Source organism: Engystomops pustulosus, chromosome 5, assembly GCF_040894005.1.
Source record: "Engystomops pustulosus chromosome 5, aEngPut4.maternal, whole genome shotgun sequence".
NCBI lineage: Eukaryota > Metazoa > Chordata > Amphibia > Anura > Leptodactylidae > Engystomops > Engystomops pustulosus.
In genome coordinates, this window is record NC_092415.1 from 60,292,854 (window position 1) to 60,314,988 (window position 22,135).

The following is a 22,135-nucleotide window of genomic DNA, read 5'->3' on the forward strand; positions in this document are numbered from 1 at the left end:
AATGATTGCAAATTTGTGACTATTTTCACAACTACACCATTGAGGAGCGGGGCCGGTCTCAGAATGGAGTGTTCCTGTCCCGTGCTTGCATACATTTTAAAAACCTGCGAATTATAAATTCCTGCCTATATGTCACCATATTAAATCAGTAGCTTAAGAAGAAACAGTAAAATAAAAGGTTCCTGGAACTCTTTTGAAGCTCTATGTAATACAGGTCTGTGTATGACCCTTAAAGTGAACCTGCTGACAGGTTCCAATAGACAATGCTATGCTAAACATGCCTTTGTCAGCATTCTGAATACTTCCACTACTTTATAAAACGTTCTTTCACATTACCTAGCTCCCGGCCAGCAGCGTGTGTTGAGTCCCTTGATGAAGGGGAGCAGCTGCAGCCCATGTGTGCCAGTGTCTCTTTCTTCTAATGCATTCTTCCTCTCCTCCACACCTCCTCTTCACCTGTCTGCTCAATACGCATGATAGGAAGTGGTGAGGGGTAGGGAACTGGATGGTGGAGTATGGTGAGGAGGAGACCGAGACATTGGCATACAGAACATAGCTGCCACACCCCACTACATGCTGTGGGCAGGGAGCAAAGTAATGTAAAATAAAGTTTTATAAAGTCATGGATGTATTCAGAATGCTGACAAAGGCAATTTTATATTCAGCATAACAGACTATTGGAACCTGTCAGCAGCTATAAATGACATTCCTGGTGACAAGTTTGCTTTCAGCCTATCATGTAATATGCAGTTTTGTGCCATAGAATCTTACAATAACATTCAGTTCACCATTTTATGCTTTCTTTTCCACTGTTTAAAAATTTGTGAAATGAACATTTGTTGCTCATTCGCTCACTTTCTGCTAATGTTAAGGTGTTTTGCCATTGGCACATGGATGATGTAAACCCAGATGGTTGTTTTACAGCTCAGCCTCAGATTCACATATGTTCAACATGTGTATTCTGTTGTCTTATGATTGTTTACCCAGCATATTCTGTAGCATTGTACACTCAATGTGCACGGTTACAACTATCCTCTGGTTCTAAAAGACAATAGAAACGAATGTTAATTGACTCTTCATTGTTTTGAAGTGTCCTTCATAAAAGTATAAGAACTACAGTTTATCAAAAGTTCCTTAAGATTATACCAATAAAACCTACCATCATCCCACAATTTTTTGGCATCTCCATCTCTACAGTTGGAGCTGACAATAAAAATTGAAAGCAGACCCTTTCCTTATTTGGACCCTCATGGTTATCCCGCTGTGTGCTTAATCTCTTGCCACTGGATTTTTACAGCGTTGTGGCATCACGTACTGTGACATTATTACTTAAAGGACATCTACCATCAGACTTACTCATGGTAGATGTCATGGTAGCCGTGTTCATTCCATGGGACATCTTCCATCAGTAAAGCTACGGTTTGCTTTCCGTGGCAGTGTGGATTGGATGGATGTGCATATCATGCCAATAGCACGTTTAGAAATACATTTTATTTTAAAATTGGTGACATGTTCAATACTTATTTCATCTAAGTGTATGCTATACCTCTACTGTGACTCACTTTATATATTATCACTGTACTGTGACATCACCTTGTATTTTATATCAGTATGACCACTTCACTGTGTATATTCCCTGTACTCTGACATCATTATGTACACTATCTCTGTACTGTCACATCTCTGTCTGAACTGGGTTCTAAGCTTGCTGCTGAATATGGTCACTGCATAGTGGGGCCCTTAGTTCCTGCTAACACCCCTATCAAAGCGCCTTGTATGTCATTATGGCTTCTTGTTTATATTCATATTTATCTTTATTTCTACTGTTCTTCATGTCCAGACATAAAAGTGACTGTATATTTTATTAAATGAAATGGGGTCAGCATACATGTGGGGCTTTACATTTTCATCTTTCATTTACAATGGGTCAAGGGCCACAGATCAGTCAATGCAAATTTACAGCATAAGTTCTTAAACCCCATTAAAAATCTATTACTAAATAAAGAGGTCAGAGTCCTCAGCTCTCCGTGGCTGGAAAGAGCGATTTCTGCTGTTATTTTTCCTTACAGCTAAATATTTTTGTACACATCTTTCCATCACCACATCTTACATTCTCTCTGTACACATATGAATATACACACATGTGTTATACATATATAAACACTTCTGGGAATTGCCATCTTCTATGAATAGTCATAAAGATGTCTACAGGGTCCCTATTAGGGAGTCACATGAATTTAGTACCACTGGAAACATACAAAATGTAGTAAGGGATATATCGTCTTATGCGGTGCCACATTTCTCAAAGTATCTGAGGCTGGATGGTAAACCTGGCATAGCATTAGACTGTTTAGTCTTATTTTGCACCTTAGTTGGCTTGGTTTACATCAGCAAATGTGCCAAAATGTGAGGCATATGCATAATTTACAGTGCAGTGCCCTTTCACCTGTGAGCAGAAAAGGTGTCTGCTTGACTGCTGGGATGATAACCTGAACCCCCTGACTGGATACCAAATGAAGATATCAGTTCATTTTTCTGGATGCAGGCGTTCCTTATAAAGATATGGCCTGCAACAAGGAAACCGGCCATATAAGGTACTATTTGTGTTTTACAAGCATTTGGGCTGGTGACAGGTTCCCTTTAAATATTGCATGCAAACCCACTTTAAAAACGCAATATACAAATCCATATGAAACACATATTTTTGGACAGTATTAGGTTAAAGGAAATCAGCTAGTGTAAAAAAGTTTTAAAAAGTTTTTAAAAAAGATACTCTCCCCCACTCCTCTTACTAGAGGATCAACTAGAAAAATAACTTATAGCGTATTTTGCGGACTATAAGGCGCACAAAAAAATCCTTTGATGTTCTCAGAAATCAAGGGTGCGCCTTATAGTCCAGTGCGCCTTATATATGAGCCGCGCTTACAGACAACAGCTGCCTTGAACTGTACATAGGTCTGCCACCTGCTGGTCATTCATCCTTATAATCAGGTGCGCCTTATAATCCGGTGCGCCTTATATAAGAACCCAGACGTTTTAGCAGGCATTTATTGATGGTGCGCCTTATAATCCGGTGCGCCTTATAAAAATACTGTAAATATCCGGCCAGAACACGGAGATGTGATGTCTGGCACTCTGGGCTGCTAATTATGCATGTTCCCGCACTTACTTATTCCATGCTAAGAGAGGGAGGTGATGTCACACAAGGGGTGGGAATTCACGCCTTTCGCATGACATCCCCTCCCTCTCCCATGAGGTAGCGAGTGCATAATTAGCAACCTGGAGCGCTGGATATCTTGTCCCTGAGCTCCAGCTGGCTAGTTATAAGTTTATTTTCTAGGTGATCCTGGCATGGCAAGATTATCGAAGGACATTACCAGGATCAAGATGAAGAGGATGGGGGGGGGGGGGGTGAGTATCTATAGGTTTTTTAAACTTTTTTACACAAGCTGATATCCTTTAACCTAATACTGCCCAAAATATAAGTTTCGTATGGATTTGTGTATTGTGTTTTTAATGTGGGATTGCATGCAGTATTTAAAGGGAACCTATCACCAGCCCAAACGCTTTTTAACACTGGTTGATTTCCTTTAAGTTCACACTAGTGTTCAAACCTCCGTTAAAAAAAAGTAGGGAACATAGGCTTGAAGTATCAATTAAAAATCCCATTGATATCAATGTAAATTTTATGTCATCCGTTAAGTGTCATGTTCAGTGTCATTGGCTTACAAAGCCATTGATTTCTATGGGTGTTTTTACATTGGTTTGTATTTTCACTGATCCATTGTCCGTGGAAAAAATTATGAAACATGTCCTATTTTTTCACGGATGCAGAAGGCAAAAAAAAAAAAAAGGATGAAAAATTCACTGATGAAAAACCAGGTATTAAACTTTCAGTTTTTTGCAGACAAAATGCAGCAGATGCGCAACTGAAGCTGAGCACCAACGCCAAGGTGAAAGAGCCCATAGGCAGGTATCCTTGAGTGTTTAGGACAGAAAAAAGATGGTGGCTGCAGTACTTTACTTCATAAAATTGATATCAATGGAATTTTTAACTGAAATGTTAAACCTCCGTTCTTTACTTTTTTTTTTTAACAGAGCTAAGCAACAGAGGTATAAACAGTATTGTGAATGTAACCTTACATTTGTGTTTTTCACATGAAAATATGCTACATGTGCATGATAAAATAACACACTATTGGGGGTCATTTTTTCCTGCCAGTTTTCTGCTGAATAATCTGCAATCTATCAATGTGCTGACAGCCACTTATATAATACATCATAGACACATTTGGTTGTTTCAGGGAGTTGTGGCAGAGCTGGTAAGTGACATCAGTGACATTATAATAATAATTCTTTATTTATATAGTGCCTACAGATTACGCTGCGCTGCACAAAGCATGTCAAATTTGTATTTGTACATTATATATCTTCTTTTATCTGTTGTGGTCGAGATTATAGCTCTGTTATAAAACACATGTAAACTATCTTAATAATGAGTTACAGCTCATTGTATGTTAACCCTAAACCTCCTAAATTTACAATCTTGCTATAAAGGACCCATCTATTGATAGTTGCATATTATTATTATAATATGAGTTCTATGGATTTTATCTATTACATCTATGCTTTGCAGTTATTGCATTGATACAAGGTAATAACATTAGCCTGGCATCATTTCATCAGTTACTTAGATACATTGTAATGTCCTGACCTCACTATCCTTTCATCAGTTACATTCTGTGATTTGGCTTCACTTACTAAAGTCCGGGAAAAGAATGATCCAAGCCTAAATACATGATTTCTATAAAGTAACACAGACACTTTCCCAACAAGGAAGGCAGGAGCAGACTGTCCATAGCTCCAGCATAGCCCTACATGGAGAAGGACCTACATTTTATCAATGAGCACAAGGAACAACTGCTCCATGCTGAGGGCTGCTGCTACCACACACAACCCAGAGCCTCCTAGACTGAGGAGAAAGCTACTAATCTAGGAGATATGACGTCATGAGGACCTCAAGGGGTGGAGGAGGTGTGGAGAGGAAGGATGAAGCTGAGCTGGTTCTACACAGAGCAGGACACGGGATCTCAGGCTGAGGGAAGCACATCCCATCATTTCATAGTCAGGCTCCAGCAGAGCTCAGTCTTCTTCAGATCTGGGAGGACTTTGTGGAGCTCCAGGCTGCTCAGAAGTTTCTTCCACAGCATTAGATGACTCCAAACTTAATGCAGCCGTCAAGGGGGGCAGCTGCCTGGACAGGACCCACCACTCTGTGGACTGTGCTCTTGGTGGTCGTCTCTGGATGTCTCCTGACAGAAGCCACCCCACACCTCACCTACCACCGACCTGCGCAGAGGGGCAAGTAAGTGCTGCTTAGTAAGAACTGTTGTGTTACTAGAAATCTATCAATATCTCTGTGTTTAACTACAAGGATTACTGTATGTCCCTGATCTTCTGGGATAACTTGATCTATAAAATATTCTCTTTAATAAAGTTCAGGTTTTAGTAACTGGTTATGTTCATAACGTCTAAAATATTGGGTGGGAAAGTTATAACTGGGAACATTTCACACGAAGGTTAATAAATCAGAGCTAAGAAATGTGATAATTGTTACTGCACTCATTGCTTGTTCTTCTCCTGGTCCCACATGGGGGCTGCTTAGTTCATTTGCTCAAGGTTAAGGTGTTAGCTAAAATCCAAGCCTAGATAAAAATTCTAATTCAATTTTAATCTAAAAGGTAGCTGTGGGCACACAGCCACAGCCACCTTACTGAAAAATACAACCTTATAAGTGATATGTAGTGGTGAAATTACTCTATAAGAGGTGTGTACTGTAAGCTACTTTATTAAAGGAGTACTGGCTTATCCACTGGTGGGGGTCCTCTGACTCCTGCTTGTCAAGCCAAGGTGGTCACACCGTGGAAGCAATGCATTGTTCTATGAGATACAGAAGCTCCTTCTGTATGCGTCTTATATTAATTTTTACTCCTAAAGAGGCACTAGGTCTTATTTTCAGGGGATTCTTATTTTTCCATGAACAAGAATTTACTTTTGTCATTGAACAAAAAATGTACTTCTCTAACATCCTTATTACTCTCCAAACTCTGAATTTGATGCTATATTTCTTGGGACTCCATTTCTATAAGAATCATTGGCCCCAATGTTTAGTAAAAGCACTTCCCATAAATGACCCCTTCTTATCCTGGTAGCTGCTGGTATCACATTTGCAGCACAACAGCCAGTGATTTACTTCCATGAATTCCTACCCATGTCACAACCTTCCGCAGATCTAAAAGTTTTCTAATACTAATATATGGTGCGGGGGAAGCTGCTGCAATGGAGGCCGCTAGGTCTTATTTTCAGGGGATGTCTTATTTTAGGGGAAACATGGTATGTGTGATGAATAACCATGGACAGATGCACTTAAAATATAGGAAATGTATGATATGATACATGGATGATAATGTTGGACTATTGAGGTCATTTGATGTATTGTATTGTCAGACCACACTAGATAAGTGCTATCACATTTCCTAGTTGGAGAACCTCTTTTGTCTCATATCCTCTATTTTACCTGTTAACCATATTAGTTATTCATATTGTCCTGGGGAGGAGATGAGCCGCACTTTTGCTTGTAGAATATGCGTGAATTTAGGATAACAATTGACTGTAAATTACTAATTGACTGCTCCTCAATAGTCTTGTTTGACAATGACTTTACAATGCAAGAATGTAGCAATGACGTCTATTGTTCACTGGCGGATCTCCTGCTTATTTTTGTTTTTTTTCCATAGGAACTGGTGTGCTTTCATTGTGAACAAGAATGTCAGCTGCACTGTCATGGATGGGACTGAGAGTTTTATCCAGCCCCAGTACAGATGTAGCTGGAACCAAATCCACTGTCAACCAACGCTAGCGTAAGTGACCAAAAACAACCTTTGTTCTTTAATATTGGTATAGGTAAAGCACTACATGACAGCAGAAGTCTTGTGTAGGAAGTATATAACATAGCATTTACATAGACACCCAACATAGAGACCCAACTCTCCCTCCTGAGGTTTCGGCAAGCGCTGCAGGAGAGGCAGGGTCCTCTAATAGCTAAGTCATCCATAAGACAAAGAAGATTACCTGTGCAAGAGATAAACATTAAGACTATGACTATAATTTAAAACTATGACTTTGTGTTTTTTATTTTTTTTTAACATTACGTTAATATTAAAAAGCTTTGTGCATTTCTCCACTTCTTAGCAGCCACCAGAAGGTAACTTTTCCTCCAATGCAACAAAGATACTTTACAAGCTATTTAACAGTGATAGAGTGTATCCCAAATGAAGAGTGGTGAAACTTTTCATTTGAAATAAAAGCTTTGGAACTAATGAAACTGAGTAGAAAATCAGGTCAATATTTAGGAAATAATATTTATAAGCCCTATAACTTATACTATAATAAAAATACCTATGAGTATGAATGAGTAAAGGCACTCTGCTCAGACAGTGACTCATCTCAGAAGAACAAAAGGATAGGACAGTTCAATTCCAACTTTCTTGAACCATAGCTCCAATGATATTTGCCATTGAAGTGTTTAAAGCACCACATAAGATCTAACCCACCCAAAATGGATCTAGTGTGCGTCATGTTCATTTTACGCTGTAAATATCTAATAGCTGTAGGTACCATTGTTGTTCTATCTTTACCTATCTACTGGTGTCAAAGCTGCAATAAGTTGCAGGATGACTGCCCATGTCTGGCTCTTGTCCATTGACTTTTTTGAATTAACAGATGAGTATTTTATTGCCCCTACAAGTAAAGAAACAATAATTTGAAAGGCTAAAGCTGTTGGACACTTTACCAGAGTAAGTCTAAGACCCTAATAGGGTTACCCATATCATACTTACTTACAGATCCCCTTGGCATTGAGGTAGTTACCATAGAGGGGGAGTGCATACAGTAAGGACTGCACGGCCCCCGGAAGTCAGCAGGACATGGGGAATCACAGGAAGTCCAGAGTCCTCTTGCCAGTGGTTCATATGACCTGCGGTTTACTATGGTAAGATCGACATGGTTCACCCTATTAGGGTCTTATACTATTACTTCTTAATAGTGGTCAACCCCTTTAAGATTCCACTTTTTTTTGCAATTTGCTATATGATATAAAATTATATAAGAGAAAAACTCACTTATCTATGGAGGGACAATATCCCTGTACATGACCAGGAGAAACACAAGGTCGTAGCTGCCCAATAATGTAAATCCTTTCTATATGTCATTAAGGACTGGCTCATGAGATAAATAGGTGGTTACTACCTTCATAGTATACACAGGAACACAGATATTGCCCTGTACAATGCTATCCTATTTTATACAAGATTACTGCTTAGGGAACTCCTTTTCCAGGTGTTGTTTGTTGTAGGGGAAATGCTTAACCCTCCTAAAATAACTTTATTAACTGGATAGGATAGCCCTGCTGTACGCTCTTGCCTGAAATGCTGCTAAATGAAACTCTCAATGATTTTACAAGTTTAGGAAATGGTTAATATAGGATAGAAATGTAGCCTCACCACTCTGGCATGCTACAAGATATCCCCTCTGTTCTGTGGCTCTGGAAGGAGCACGTTTCATATGGTCCTTTTTAGAGACTCTTACAACATACTTAAAGGAGAAGAGGCTGGGAGTCTCGGCAGTGCTGAGATTACTGGCTCTGCTGAGCCCTGCAATGTGATGATACACAGCCAGCTATGCATTAACCTACATTCATGAAAGCCCCTCGCTATGGTAATTAGTGGGGGTTGTCTGCGTTTACCATAGACAGAAAAGTAAATTTGCAAGTTCTTAACGGCCCTCATCTAGCAGGCCCTGTAAACCATTGATGAACTGCTATACATGGGCTGAAAGTAATCCACAGATTGCCTAAACAAGAGCCATATTGCTCAATTACCAGAATTTCCTTTTTTCATCTTTCCGCATATTAAATTAAAATCCTGTCTTTTACCTTCCCATGCTGCTAGGGAACTTAGTGGATGTCATGTTGATCAGTGGCAATAGATGCTGTGGATTCTTTGGAGTTTGGTTATTTTCTAACATTACTGAAGCATTGTGCATTACAGTGTATAATACTTGTTATAAATGTATTGCTTGTTTTTTGTTTTACTTATATGTTGCAACAGATAAAAGTTTTACAAACTACTATAATATATCTCTTCAGCTCATTTTCAAAGGAATGTTGTAAAAACTGCCCTGGGTCTAGAGATTGCTGTTACATACTTCATATTGTGTCCCTAGTGGGTTTGTGATTCCCCCTGAGGATGTCCAATAGTTTAGCTTGTCTTTAGCTTAATTCACAAAGTTATAGGGGTACATGTATCATAGTTTTTCGGCTGCTACTTTTTCAAGTTTCCTGAACTTTAGTTATAGAAGCCTCTTCTTTATATTGCACATTGTGGTCAGTCTGATGTGTATCTCAAACCCTTGATTCTATTTGGAGGAACTGATGTTACAGCCAAATCTCTGTCCTCTGAGATACAGAAGGGAAGGGCTGCTTAGAATGTCACAGGACGCCAACATCTGTCTGTATGGTCCCTTGCAGTGAACTATGTGTATACAGTGTAGTGTATATACTGTATCTGCAGCAGCAATGCTTTGATGTGTGGATAATAAGAAACATGTTGTTTTACTCTGGTATCTTCAGATTCTGCTTTTCTTAAAGATGTACATTTTATTACAGGACAGATTAGACAAGAGATTAGTAATTCTGGGATATTCTATAGATGGCTTGCATAACAATAAGGAGATGCTAAGGGACTACTTTTCTTCCTCATGCAGTGTCGTATTGTTTTATGCCCTATGTATGTAGGATACACTGTTAATGAGTGTGCACAAAAATTAGTAAAGCAGATCTTCCGTGTTCTCCATATCCATCCTTCCTGTTATAAGCTTCTCATCCACTGGGCACTTATAAAGTAGCCAACCAAGCCGACAATGGGAAGGGAAGCTAAAATATGTAGCCTCCAATAATCTGACACAATACAGGCGGGCGCCAGGTTACGTACAAGATAGGTTCTGTAGGTCTATTGAATTTCTATGTAAGTCGGAACTGTATATTTTATAATTGTAACTACAGGCAAATTTTTTTTGGTCTCTGTGACAATTGGATTTTAAAAATGTTGGATTGTTATAAGAACCAGAATTAACAATAAAGCTTAATTGCAGACACTTGTGATAACTGTTATAGCTGTTTATTGTAGCCTAAGGCTAAAGTACAGTGAATTAGCAACATCCAGAGGGGCGTCTGTAACCAGGGGTCATCTGTAAGTCGGGTGTTCTGAAGTAGGGACCGCCTGTACTGTAATGGGAGTTGAGCTGCAGTTACAAGGGTCGGCCACTACACAGAAAGTAGAGTCCTATTTTGAGTTTTGTTCTCTGTGTTCTTTCCAGCACTGGAGGCAGCCAAAATGAGCTGATTTCTGATGATCCTACTTTGGAAAATCCCTTTATCTTAACCGCCAAACAAATTTTCTATTCTTTGCTCAGTGTGTTTATAGGTGTATTCCTAAATTGTTTACGGCTAGTGCCTGTTCACTACATATACGTTGTATTTCTTTATGTGACTCCTGAGTGATAGCAGTGGTAATAGAAATACATTAAGTTGTGTATATATCTAGTATCACTACCTTCTAGACCACTTGTTTCTCTTGATGTGAGGGATATTTAGGTATCAGTAAGTGGAGTTAATCTACAATACACATATTCCTACATGTGTTTATCAGATCCATGGCTCCTAGTCACCAGTGAGATGCTTCCCAGCAGCTCTGCTTATCATCTGCTAACACTATCTTTTTGTCTGTCTCTATATTAATATTTTCCACTTTCCATGGAGCTTTCATGCTTCTGTGCTTCAGGCGTTGCATCTGATTTACAAATTATTTTCAAGGGAGTGAACCTTGTTTTCTGGAGTCCATTTCTTTAATATACAAGACATGAAATCCAAGTCTTCTGTATACAAAGATCTATTGTTTGTATCATTTCTTCTTTCCATTCCTTGGCCTTTTGCATATTCACCAAGTCTTTTCAACAAACCTATTTGTGTTTTAACAGTGTTTTTTTATTCACGTATTTGTATTCTTGGATTTCTTCTTTAGTTGTTGGCGCTGATTGTTGTATATGTTGGCACTTTTATACTCTGGCATTTGCAATATATTGGGTAAGCTTTGGCCACTGCCGGCATCTACAAGGTTTTCTCATGGCTGGTGTGAGTTTATAGAGACCTGGCATCCTTAACCGTCTCAGGAATTCTCTGAGGATACCAGAGAAAATCTAAAACTATTCATTTTTCACTCATTTAGTTATAAAATGGTTCATTTTGTTAAAAAATGTAGGAGGAGTATAGAGCTAAAAACCATAAATGAACACTGAGTGTAGTATGATTCATTCTCCCTACGGTAGTAGTAACATAAGAGTACCAATAAACAGTAGAATATATCTGCCACCAGGATGAAGGATTGTAAACCAAGCACACTGACATACTGGTGTGTGCCCCCTCTGGTAGGATCCACTCGTTTAGCATCTTATGTTTTAACAAACAAAGGCTTTAAAAATTATGCAAATTAGCCTGAGAAGCTCAGCAGGCAATTGACAGCTATGGAGCCTGGAGCCCTCAGACTCCTTTGCATAATTTTTACGGTCTTTTTTTGTCATAAGAAGCTAAAAGAAGAGTGCATACTGCCAGAGGGGGCACAGATCAACTAGTAAGTGGACTTGGTTTACAATACTTCATCCTGGTGGTAGATGTCCTTTAAGGATGCAGTGCTGTTCGATCATACAGGTGCAGGTTTACTGTACTTCTGTTTGTCTCCAAATTTCACTTCATTGGACTCGGTATGTATGGAGGTAGTCTCTCTATTACCAGTCTCATTGGGTATAAGAAGCTGAGATTCTCTTCTACAGATCAGTGTGGCTGTAATAACCTTAAATGGAAGAAGTTGAATGGTCGCCGGAGAATTATGTTTTAACTCTACTTCTGATGTATATGTCTGGCAGTAGGTCAGACCTGTTGTGAGCAGAGTCTTAGAATGGATGGATAGGGTACTTGATGGCCTATTTTATACAAACTCATGTAGTTGTAGTTCATAAGAGGCATCTTCCTACAAGTCTGTCCTGTCTCTGATCTTCAGAATTCAGATGATATCACCAGGCTGGGGTACACCAGCCATTAGGCAAGTAAAGCCTCTGGCCTCAGGCAGCACCAGGGGAGCAGTCACGGCTACAAACAGAACTTTACACTTAAAAATAGTGTCTCTTCATACCAGATGTCAGCATGGGTGTGAGACACTGCATGGAGTACACCAATGATAAAAAGAAATAACCTGATATATTACGACGATATGGGGTGGAGGGCTTACTGTTCTATATCTCGCCTCAGGCAGCCGAAAGTTCACCAGGGGAACTGCATTGGGACATTCAATACATGTGACAATACATAGGCATATACACACATGCCCCGGATCTAACTAGTTACTTGTAATGTGCTTTCATTTTTGCTTGGATTTGGCTGCTTCATGATGTTTTGTCATACGTTGTTCTATTTCAGGGAATAAAAGCAGCCTTTCAGTCCCCTTGTTTCTCTCTTACCAAAGAAGGATTTGGAATGTTGTAACCAATTGGGAAATAAACCAGTGAGAATTGTTTTATGGAGAAGCAGTAACACTCCATTTTAGTTAGGAAGTTGTAGAAATTTTTTCAATACGTAGAACAGAAATTTCTATCTATATTAGTCACACTTTAGTGCAGCAGAAATAGCTGTTACGTACATCAGGAATATTGGAACATCATAAAACCTTTCGCAGCCACACAGAGGGAAGAGGGAAGCATTCATAGACAGCAGATTCTGGGTTTGTGCCACTTCATTTAGGAATAGCACCCCTCAGAGTTGCATCTAAGGCACCTAATCCAACAAACTATGTACTGATGAGGGGCAAGAACCCCAAAACATCTGTCTTTGTGTTTACAGAACTACCTTTGGTTTCCTTCTAGCACTTGTTATTTTTGGTACATACTTTTTGTTGTTAGGAGATTTAGGGTCAAATAATGACTTCAGTAATAATGTCAAAGGACCTTAAGGAAACCAGCATTATAAATCATAAGCTACTACTAGTGTTCTTACATGTCATGTCTTCCTAATATCCCACTGTGTTTATTATATGTTTTTACAATGGAGCAGCTCGGCTGTCGTGATGTTGTTGCTTAGTGCCTTTGATGCTGTGGACTGTAGTAATGTTTAGGATCTCCTCAGGCTTCATCCATTATTTTGGAAATATGATGGTTATATACAGTAGCTAGAAGGACTTCCTCTAAAATACGCAAAGTGAAAGCCTCACTGTCTAATGCCTCCTCATTAAAATACAGGCGGTCTCCAACTTAAGTCTACCTGACTTACATATCCCCCCTAGTTACAGACGGACCTCTCTGCCCACTGTGACCTCCGGTGAAGCTCTCTGGATACTTTACTTTAGTCCCAGGCTGCAATAACCAGCTGTAAGATGTCTGTAATGAAGGTTTATTGAAAGTTCTAAAATATACCAGTTCTGACTTAGATACAAATTCAACTTAAAAGCAAACCTAAAGAACCTATCTTGTATGAAACCTGGGAAATTCCTATATATAAAAATCATTAGAGTTTCTGGTGTGAGAGATGTGTAAATTTGGCAGGACCTCATGGACCCCCCTTTTTCCCCTCCACATTTTCTTTCTGGGAAATGGTGAGGGTGGTGAAAAACTACATCTGCACAAAACTTTATGTGCAAATGATATAGGAGATAGCACAAAACTTGCTCACACAGCATTTCTTGTGGAATGTCCTTAATTTCCACAGGAGCCAGAGTTGGATTTGTATGGATTTTTTTGAGGCTTATCATTGCAAGGCTGCAGCAGAGGGCCAAGCCTCAGCCTAGGCTTACTGCCATGGATTCAACCGTCTCCAAATCTTATCCCAAAAATGTGAACCAGAACTTATACTAAAACAGTTGTGCACATTGAATGGTGCTTTTTTTATCAAGTCCCTTCAGAACTGATCATGTGTCCATCAGCACCACAATATAAATAGTATCCTGGCCATTTTCACTGTTTCTATTCTTCTATTCGCCAGTATGCAGCATGCAGTAAGTGTGAATTCCTGTGGTTATGTTTGCTCTGTAGATTTTCTTCCAGTAACTTCCATGTTTGTAGCGTCCGGTAGTCATGATCCAGTGCTCTCGTATCACAGCTTATCAACCATTTAGTAACAGTTCATCAGTCCTGGGGTAGGATATGTGATACGTGCGCTCAGCCTCACAGCACATACCCTTGTTTTTTTCTTATTTAGTCATGGGTGCAGTTTTAAGTGCACTGAATTCAAGCCCTAAGTGATGGATGGGATACTTGGCATTTAACCTTGTCATCAGTCAGTAGAAAAATGGAATTCACTCTTTGCCATTCCTTAACCTTCATCCAAGGCAATGGCTATGCGGATACTTTGAATCTTTGGTGGGCCGACAAAAGATCTTTTATGTTGTTTTTTCATGACACTTCTAAAATTTCATAATTTTTGTAAATTTTATACCGGTAGATGTACTAAGTTTTTTACAATGTGTCCCCATGACCATCAGGTCTTAAATTCTTCTGGGGAACATTTTTAGTTATACTTAAAGGAAATCTACCATTTGTTTTTTTACATTATGAACCAAACATACTTTGAGAATGCTGTCGCTACACTGATTCAGAAACATATCTTGTTTAATCCCTGAGCTGAGTGGTTTTGCTGAAAAAACAATTATAAAATTCAGGGACTTGGGAAAGCTGGGTATCTACATAAACACATTACACCCAGAGCTTCCTGAACTGTCCAGGCAGGACTAATCAACCTGAGCTGGATGACTCATATACAGCAGCTCGGGGATGATGTATTGATTGCTTGTGCCTGTCAGAAAACACAGTGATGACATATTTTCAGCTTATGCTGGGCAGGACAAGGCTGAAGCAGTGCATAATTAGGGTGAAGAGAAGCACTGAGCCAACCAAAGGAGCGAGAGAGCCTCATTATCATAATTTTATTATTGTTTTTTTTCAGCAAAACCACTCAGCTCAGGGATTAAACAAGCTATGTTTCTGCATCAGTGTAGCTACAGCATCCTCAAGGTATGTTTGGTTCATAATGCATCAAAACAAGTGGTAGATTTTCTTTAAAGGGCATCTACCACCAGGATGAAGGACTGTATGTAAATAAGCCCGAGGGGCTCCAGGCTCCATAATTGTTTTTGGAGCCTGGAGCCCCTCAGGCTCATTTGCATACAATCTTTCATCCTGGTGGTAGATGTCCTTTAAGGTAGGAACTGTAGATAAGCTCTTATTCACTTCCATAGAAGCAGAACGTCAGTTTCCGGCTTTGTTCTCTGTTGCTGGAATCAGGTGGCTGTCCTTTCTACCCTATGAAATATGGAAGGCATTCAAGTAGAGTTATAGAGGTCTCCACATCAAAGTCCTTGTTCTGCTTGGTAGATTTGATCTTCATTCAAACACATAACAAAGATATTTCTAACTATGTTAACATATCTGCTACATTTTTCCATGTTTCCTCTCCATTATAGAAAGACTGTGGAGAAGTATGATACAAACCAACATGGTTCAAACTATATCAGTGTCCAGCAAAGGCCGTTTCAGTGTAAAGAAGAGCATAAAGCAATAGTTACCCTCTTCTGCCATTGGGAGAAGAATTGTGCATAAGGGAGGGCCCCAGGAAAGGGCCAATTAAGGCCACCTTGTAGGCGTGTGGAGTCTTATAGCCATGGATGTTCCACTAGGGAAATTCTGGTAAGATATGCAAATTTTTCCAGGATGGGATAAGGAAAACCACGCCTCTTTTAGCTACCTTATAAGGCAGCTCCCTTGACATCAAGCATGACCTACAAGAGGCCTTATGACATGATGCAGGATTAATACCAAACCAGTATATCTATTCCTGAATGAACAGACTCCCAATTGTAGACAGCAGAGTTCTCTTTACAGAGACTTCCATGAAGCATTATTCAGTGTTTTAGGAAAATGAATGAATGGAAGAATTGCCAAATATATTAATATCAACATTTAGAATTAACACTAAACCCGTTGATCCTAAGATCAAAATAAAAATGATGTTAATATATGTATTAATCCTCAGTAATGGCCAAATGTAGTGATGTCACTAAATAACATCTGTAATCTTCAAAGTAATGGTGCCATTATCAGTGTCAGCTAATGTAGTAATTCTAGAGCGATTATATGTTCCAGGCGCAGTGCAATGAGCTGTTATTATACTGCTACATGCCCCTTTCCTGGTGTTTGTGGGACATGTTGACCCTATTGACTTACAAGCGGGAAACATGTCAAGAAGCCATGCTAGAATCATTCCTCAGCAATAGAGGTTATTAGAGATCAGATTTAGTTTTTATGTAATTTCAGAGGTAGTTTTTTTTCTTTTTCATCCTAGGCACCAGACGTAATGATGACTGGACCGTCCCTCTCAGTAATGTGCATTATGTTAAAAAGGTTGCAGCGTCATCTTGGGATCTCTGGCCTCTTTGAAGTGAAATGGATCCCTCATATTAGACATGACTGTACAAGTAGAGCATGGTTCCTTATTTTGGATAAGCTGGAGAAGAACTGGATGCTTCTGCACATATCCTGGAATAAAGAACACTTAGGTTATGTAATGTGATCTCTAGCAGTCCCCCTGTGGGTGGGTATAGCTGATAGAAATATAAAGGCTGCTATATGCGCATTCCTTTACCATACTGTAACAGGAGTGTCAAGTTGATTTTTGGAACAGATGACACACAAAGGAAGTAACATGGAAAGGCAATGAATAACAGTCTAGATACATTTCATACACTTCACCTCCGACACATTGCTGCTTGTGTAATAGTGAACAGAAGCCTCTAAAATGAGATAGGACAGCTAAAATTATTCTTATGGCCCACCTGCCGTCATTCCCTAGGAAACATACCCAAGTAGCATCCTAATTGGTTTGTCTTTTGCTGGACCTGTGTGTTTCCATGTTAACAAATTGTCAGGTTTTGATACAAAACTTCAGCTCATATATTACTGTATTTTTCGGACTATAAGGCCCACCGGATTATAAGGCGCACCATCAATAAATGCCTGCTAAAACGTCTAGGTTCATATATAAGACGCACTAGATTATGAGGCACACCTGATTATAAGGATGAATGACCAGCAGGGGGCAGACCTGTGCACAGTTCAAGGCAGCTGTTGTCTGTAAGTACAGTTCATATGTAAGGCGCACTGGACTATAAGGCACACCTTTGATTTCTGAGAGAATTAAAGGAATTTTTTGTGTGCCTTGTAGTCCAAAAAATATGGTACTTTATGTACTCTCCCCACTAGAACACCTTTATGACACTACTAAGGGTGCTGTCTAAGTGTGCTCCCTGGTTCTCACCCTTGAACCACTATACATGGATCTGTTTTGCTACAGGCAGACCACCAGAAACCCTAGTGCAGAGGATCAGAGGACAGGTAGGAGACTCTTCAGGTATGGGCCAAGGTCAGGGCCGGGGGAGTACAAGGAAGGTCAGTGATCAGGTAGAAGGTCAGGGCAGGCAGCATGGATGCATAAGTCAAAAATGAGATTAGATCTACATCATGGCAGGACACCATCAGATAAAAAAATCAGGAAACAGTTGATGGTCCAAAGTTTAACCCTCTCAGGAACTCCTGACTGGGATTCGATGGGAACTTAAAGATGGTCCTTTAAGTTTCAATTTACGAGCCTAAAGAGTGCAGTTGCTGGTAAATTCTGAGGCATTCAGCAATATTGCCATATTAATAGGTACATTGGGCTTCATATTTATGCACGCCAGTCTCCAATATCATGCAGCACATACAATAACAGCACAGTATCTTATTTTCTGTCTATATTGTTTCTATGGCAATATTCTTTAAATCACAAATTGTTCCATGCATTTCAAAAGTATTTTAAAGAGGTTTCTTTAGAACAAATGATGACGTTTGCCAGTGAACCTATGCTAGAATTTCCTTCTACGACCCTTACATTCAACGTTTGCAGACCAAAATTTCTTATATGCAGCAGTTTTCTCAAACACCTAAAAAAATGAAACAAATTGCTTAACGCTTGCTGTTTGAATGGAGTCAAAGGGTGAGGCCCTGAACTAGAGACATGCAATAGGAAAATGGAAGCTTTCTTATTTGAAGGTTTTGGTCATATGCAGCTGTGAAAATACAATTATTGCTTAAAGGACAGTGATCAAAGTTATATAAGCATTGAAATATCCATGGTGTGTAAAATATGCATAAACATATCCCACATTTTAGAGAAGAAGCGTGTCTATGGATCTACGAAGCGCATCTATAGATTTTATGCTATGTGCAAGGAATGAAAACATAGAAGCTGTTTAAAGGCACAAAGTAGAAATATAAGTGTAGGAACCTTCTGAATTGTTACATATTTGTTAATTATTTTAACATTTTTAGTTATTTATTATTTCATCCATTTTTATTTTTTTTGCGATATTAGTTGTTAGGAGAATAATAGATTCATAAATATCCATGGGACCCAAGTCAACTTCTTAGCAGCAAACTGCACATCTGGGCTTCGCTTTTAGAAAGCCTGGATAATGTTTCCAAAAGCACAAAGACATAATTCAGGGATAACCCAAGTGTCTTTCTACCACCAATAGTTCCTGTGCAATAGCACGGCCTGCAATTTATTACACTATTCCCTTTCCAAGTCTATTTTCCTATTCTAGGGACCGGGATCATCTTACATTGGGTTTCCAAATGATCTTAGTTGATCATCATTTTTGAACTCGCCAAGTAGAAGAGGGATTCCGGCGCAGACCTGAATGCTCTGATTAATTGGATAGGTTTTCTATGCTTTTCTATAGCTGCAATGTGTAAGACAGCAAATATATTCCAGATGTTGGGCATGACATAGGAAGCGTGGTATGATACAGCTACAATTTCCCCGACAGGCTACTTTAGAGTTCATGAAACTTGTGAAGAAATCAAGTCATTAACGTTTGTTGATAAATGTTTTATTACTGCCTCTTTTTTAATGGTTGGGGGGGGGGGGGTTGTTGCCACTTATCTTTTCATACTAAAATAAAAATGGTGATGATTACAATAGCAATTCTAGAAAGATAGAAATAGTTACTGTTATATTCTATCTCATGTTATCCAAGAGATACCATATTCTCTACTAAGGCACAGGCTGGTTACATGGCCTATCTGTTGGTGCATCCACAAATTAACCTTAGAAATATTGTTTGTGTTAAAGATCCCTGAAGCATAAAGGACTAGGACACATTGAGGGGCAAGCATCATATCTTATAATAACTGCATGACTCTGTAATACTACTGGGCACGGTTGTTCTCTTCGTCAGATTGACCCAGCTCCTCCAAAGGATCTTTCCAAGGGAATTAGGGGTAGCATTACACGTTTAAGCAAAATTCTAATTTTGCTAAGAATATTTGATTGTTTTTCATGGGCATGCAAGAATTTTTAAAAGTGGTGTTCACCGCAACCTATTAACTAGGATCTCTATATGTTGTGCACAGATACTCTCTTTTACTACTAAGAAATGTATAAACACTACCGTATAATCATGAATTAAAATTCATATTTACTTATTGTTACTCTCTTTTTTATCCAGTTTGTATGCACCGTAAACATGAGCAAATGTAGTTAAAATATAGACTTGTACAGTAATTTCCCTACTTAGGAGCACAAGGGACATCTCATGTTAAAGGACACTTAACTAGGGACACTTACTCATAGATCCAGGCGCCATGACTGTGGTAATCTTCTTATATTTGTTATCTATGGCCTCCTTCCTTCTAAAATCAACTTTTAAAAATTATGCTAATGATCTTGAAGGGCACTGGGAGGTGTTTCCAGAGCCTCTCCCAGGTAGTATAATGTGCAGAACATGTCTCCCCTCCTCTGCACTATCTGCTACAGGCACAGGGAGGGGGGAAAGAGCAGGGAGTTGGGTGAGACATATTCTGCTCATCCTACTCAACCATCTGTCTACTATTGTTATCTACATTTTAGGCGTCTTGCCCTCGAACATGTTTTACTGCCATTTACTATCCATTTTTTCAGTGGCTATTGACTGCCTGGGCCGCAAAAGATAAAGCCGTCCTATTCCCGTCTTTCGTTTTCTCACCTGCTCATACACTCAAGACAGGCTGGACACAAATTCCCTTGTTTGTGGCCTGCAAAGAGCATATGTGTGCGTGTGGCCTTATTGTGTATTTTGACCATGAATAAGAATTATTTTTGTATTGTTTATTTATATAGAGAACTGTAATGAATAATGTCGTATTGTTATACAAACATTCTGTAAAAAAAAATGTTTACAGTTAACTAAATGGCAGTGCCTATATCCTGTTGTATGTATGTTATAAGTCATGTAGTTTGGTTACAATCATTGCCTTTTGAATGGTGTGTACTTTCCAGTAAATCTTTTTTTGATATTGCCATAATAAGCATCTAGAGCTGAGACATAACTAATACCGTCTGGGCCTGAGTGCAAAATATGTAGGGGCACCCCCATTAGTATAGATCTTAACTGTACACTGCTTCTGAAAATTTGGGGTAGCCCTATTCATATGTCTACCCCAATTTATGTTATTTCTTATTGTGAAAACAAATTTCAATAAAAAAAAGTTTGTACAAAAACAAAAAAATTCTATAAAAAAAATTGTGGAACAAAACCTTTGATTAATCTCTCTATTGTATCCTAAAATAAACAATTTTACATAGCAAAAAAAGACAAGAGTACTACACATCTCATATTGGGAAAGCTGCCTTATGGACCCAGTAAAGGTCCTGGGCTTGGGCACCCTCAGCCATTACTGTTGTGTATTATAGTAAAGTACAGAAGTAACACTTGATTTGATAAACCTAATGGTCTTGACTTTTTGGTCAAACTCTTGGTAATTACACAGCTATTCATTAAAAGAAAACAAAGGTTAAACCAGATCATTATAGGATATGACTTCTACTAATTTACCTTGTGAAAACCACAGCCTGAGGATATTTCGACTGCAGAGAAGCATTAGAAACACTTTTCTCATCTTGATCCATGCATCCTATTCATTACCTTAATATACCACGGCGATAAGGGCTAATGCATGGACCAAAGGCAGACAACTGATAATTATACATACAGGTAATGTGTCGCTTCATAGGAATGTATGACAATACCTCCATTGACCAGCTGCCAACTTAACATCAAAGCGTCCTCTGATCAGTTGCTACATGTCATTTGTTTTGCCCTCACTACTAACTTCAGAAGATATTAGATATTCTATACCTGTGCTGGCATTCACGTGATTCTTCCGATGTTTTACTTCTATGGGCAATTTAGCTGCAAATCCACTTGAACCAAAATTTTTACATGAAATTGGAAAACTTCCTGAACAAACACCTTTTCACACAATTATAATTTTTTTTTGCTTTCAGTGAAATTAGGCTTAGTGGTTAGCATTGCAACGCTGGGGACCTGGGTTCAGGTGCTAGGGTCAAGATCTGCAAAGAGTTTGTATGTTCTCTCTGTGTTTGCGTGGGTTTCCTTCGGGTCCTCAGGTTTCCTCCCACACTCCAAAACATACTGGTAGGCTGAATAGATTGTGAGCCCCATTGGGGACAGGGACTGATTTGGCAAGCTCTGTGCATCGCGGCGTAATCTGTGTGAGTTATATAAATGAAGGAATTATTTATTTATTAGTCAAAATGCAAAGGCTATTTAAGCTAGGGCTATAGATCGATGCACTGGTCACTGGATCCAGGCAATTCTATGGCAGGTCCTGTCTGACATAGGATTGTGCTATAACCTGCGCCAGTATGTGACCCAGCCTGCCCCACTCAACGCTCACTTGGTGTAAGGAGGATAATAGTTGCAATTCCTGGCTGTGTGTCTGTGTTATATAGTATAATTTCTAACTATTTATATTTGTCCTTATTCATATTTTATACATTTAGTAAATTCTCATGTGATAAGAAACATTTCCTGTCAGTTGCTAAGATGATGTACAAACTAATATTGGCATGAATCAGGGAGCGTTCTAGCAGATGAATAAC

General features: G+C 39.1%; 1 protein-coding gene across 1 annotated transcript in view; it reads left to right on the top strand.

The window, feature by feature from the left end:
• Positions 1-4,858: 4,858 nt before the first annotated feature.
• Positions 4,859-22,135, top strand: part of EMILIN2 (elastin microfibril interfacer 2) — a 36,165-nt gene continuing 18,888 nt past the window's right edge. The window contains exons 1-2 of the mRNA XM_072152126.1: positions 4,859-5,365; positions 6,798-6,920. Of these exons, the coding sequence (XP_072008227.1) occupies positions 5,214-5,365; positions 6,798-6,920 (275 nt within the window). The 5' untranslated portion in view covers positions 4,859-5,213. The remainder of the gene's footprint in view (positions 5,366-6,797; positions 6,921-22,135) is intronic.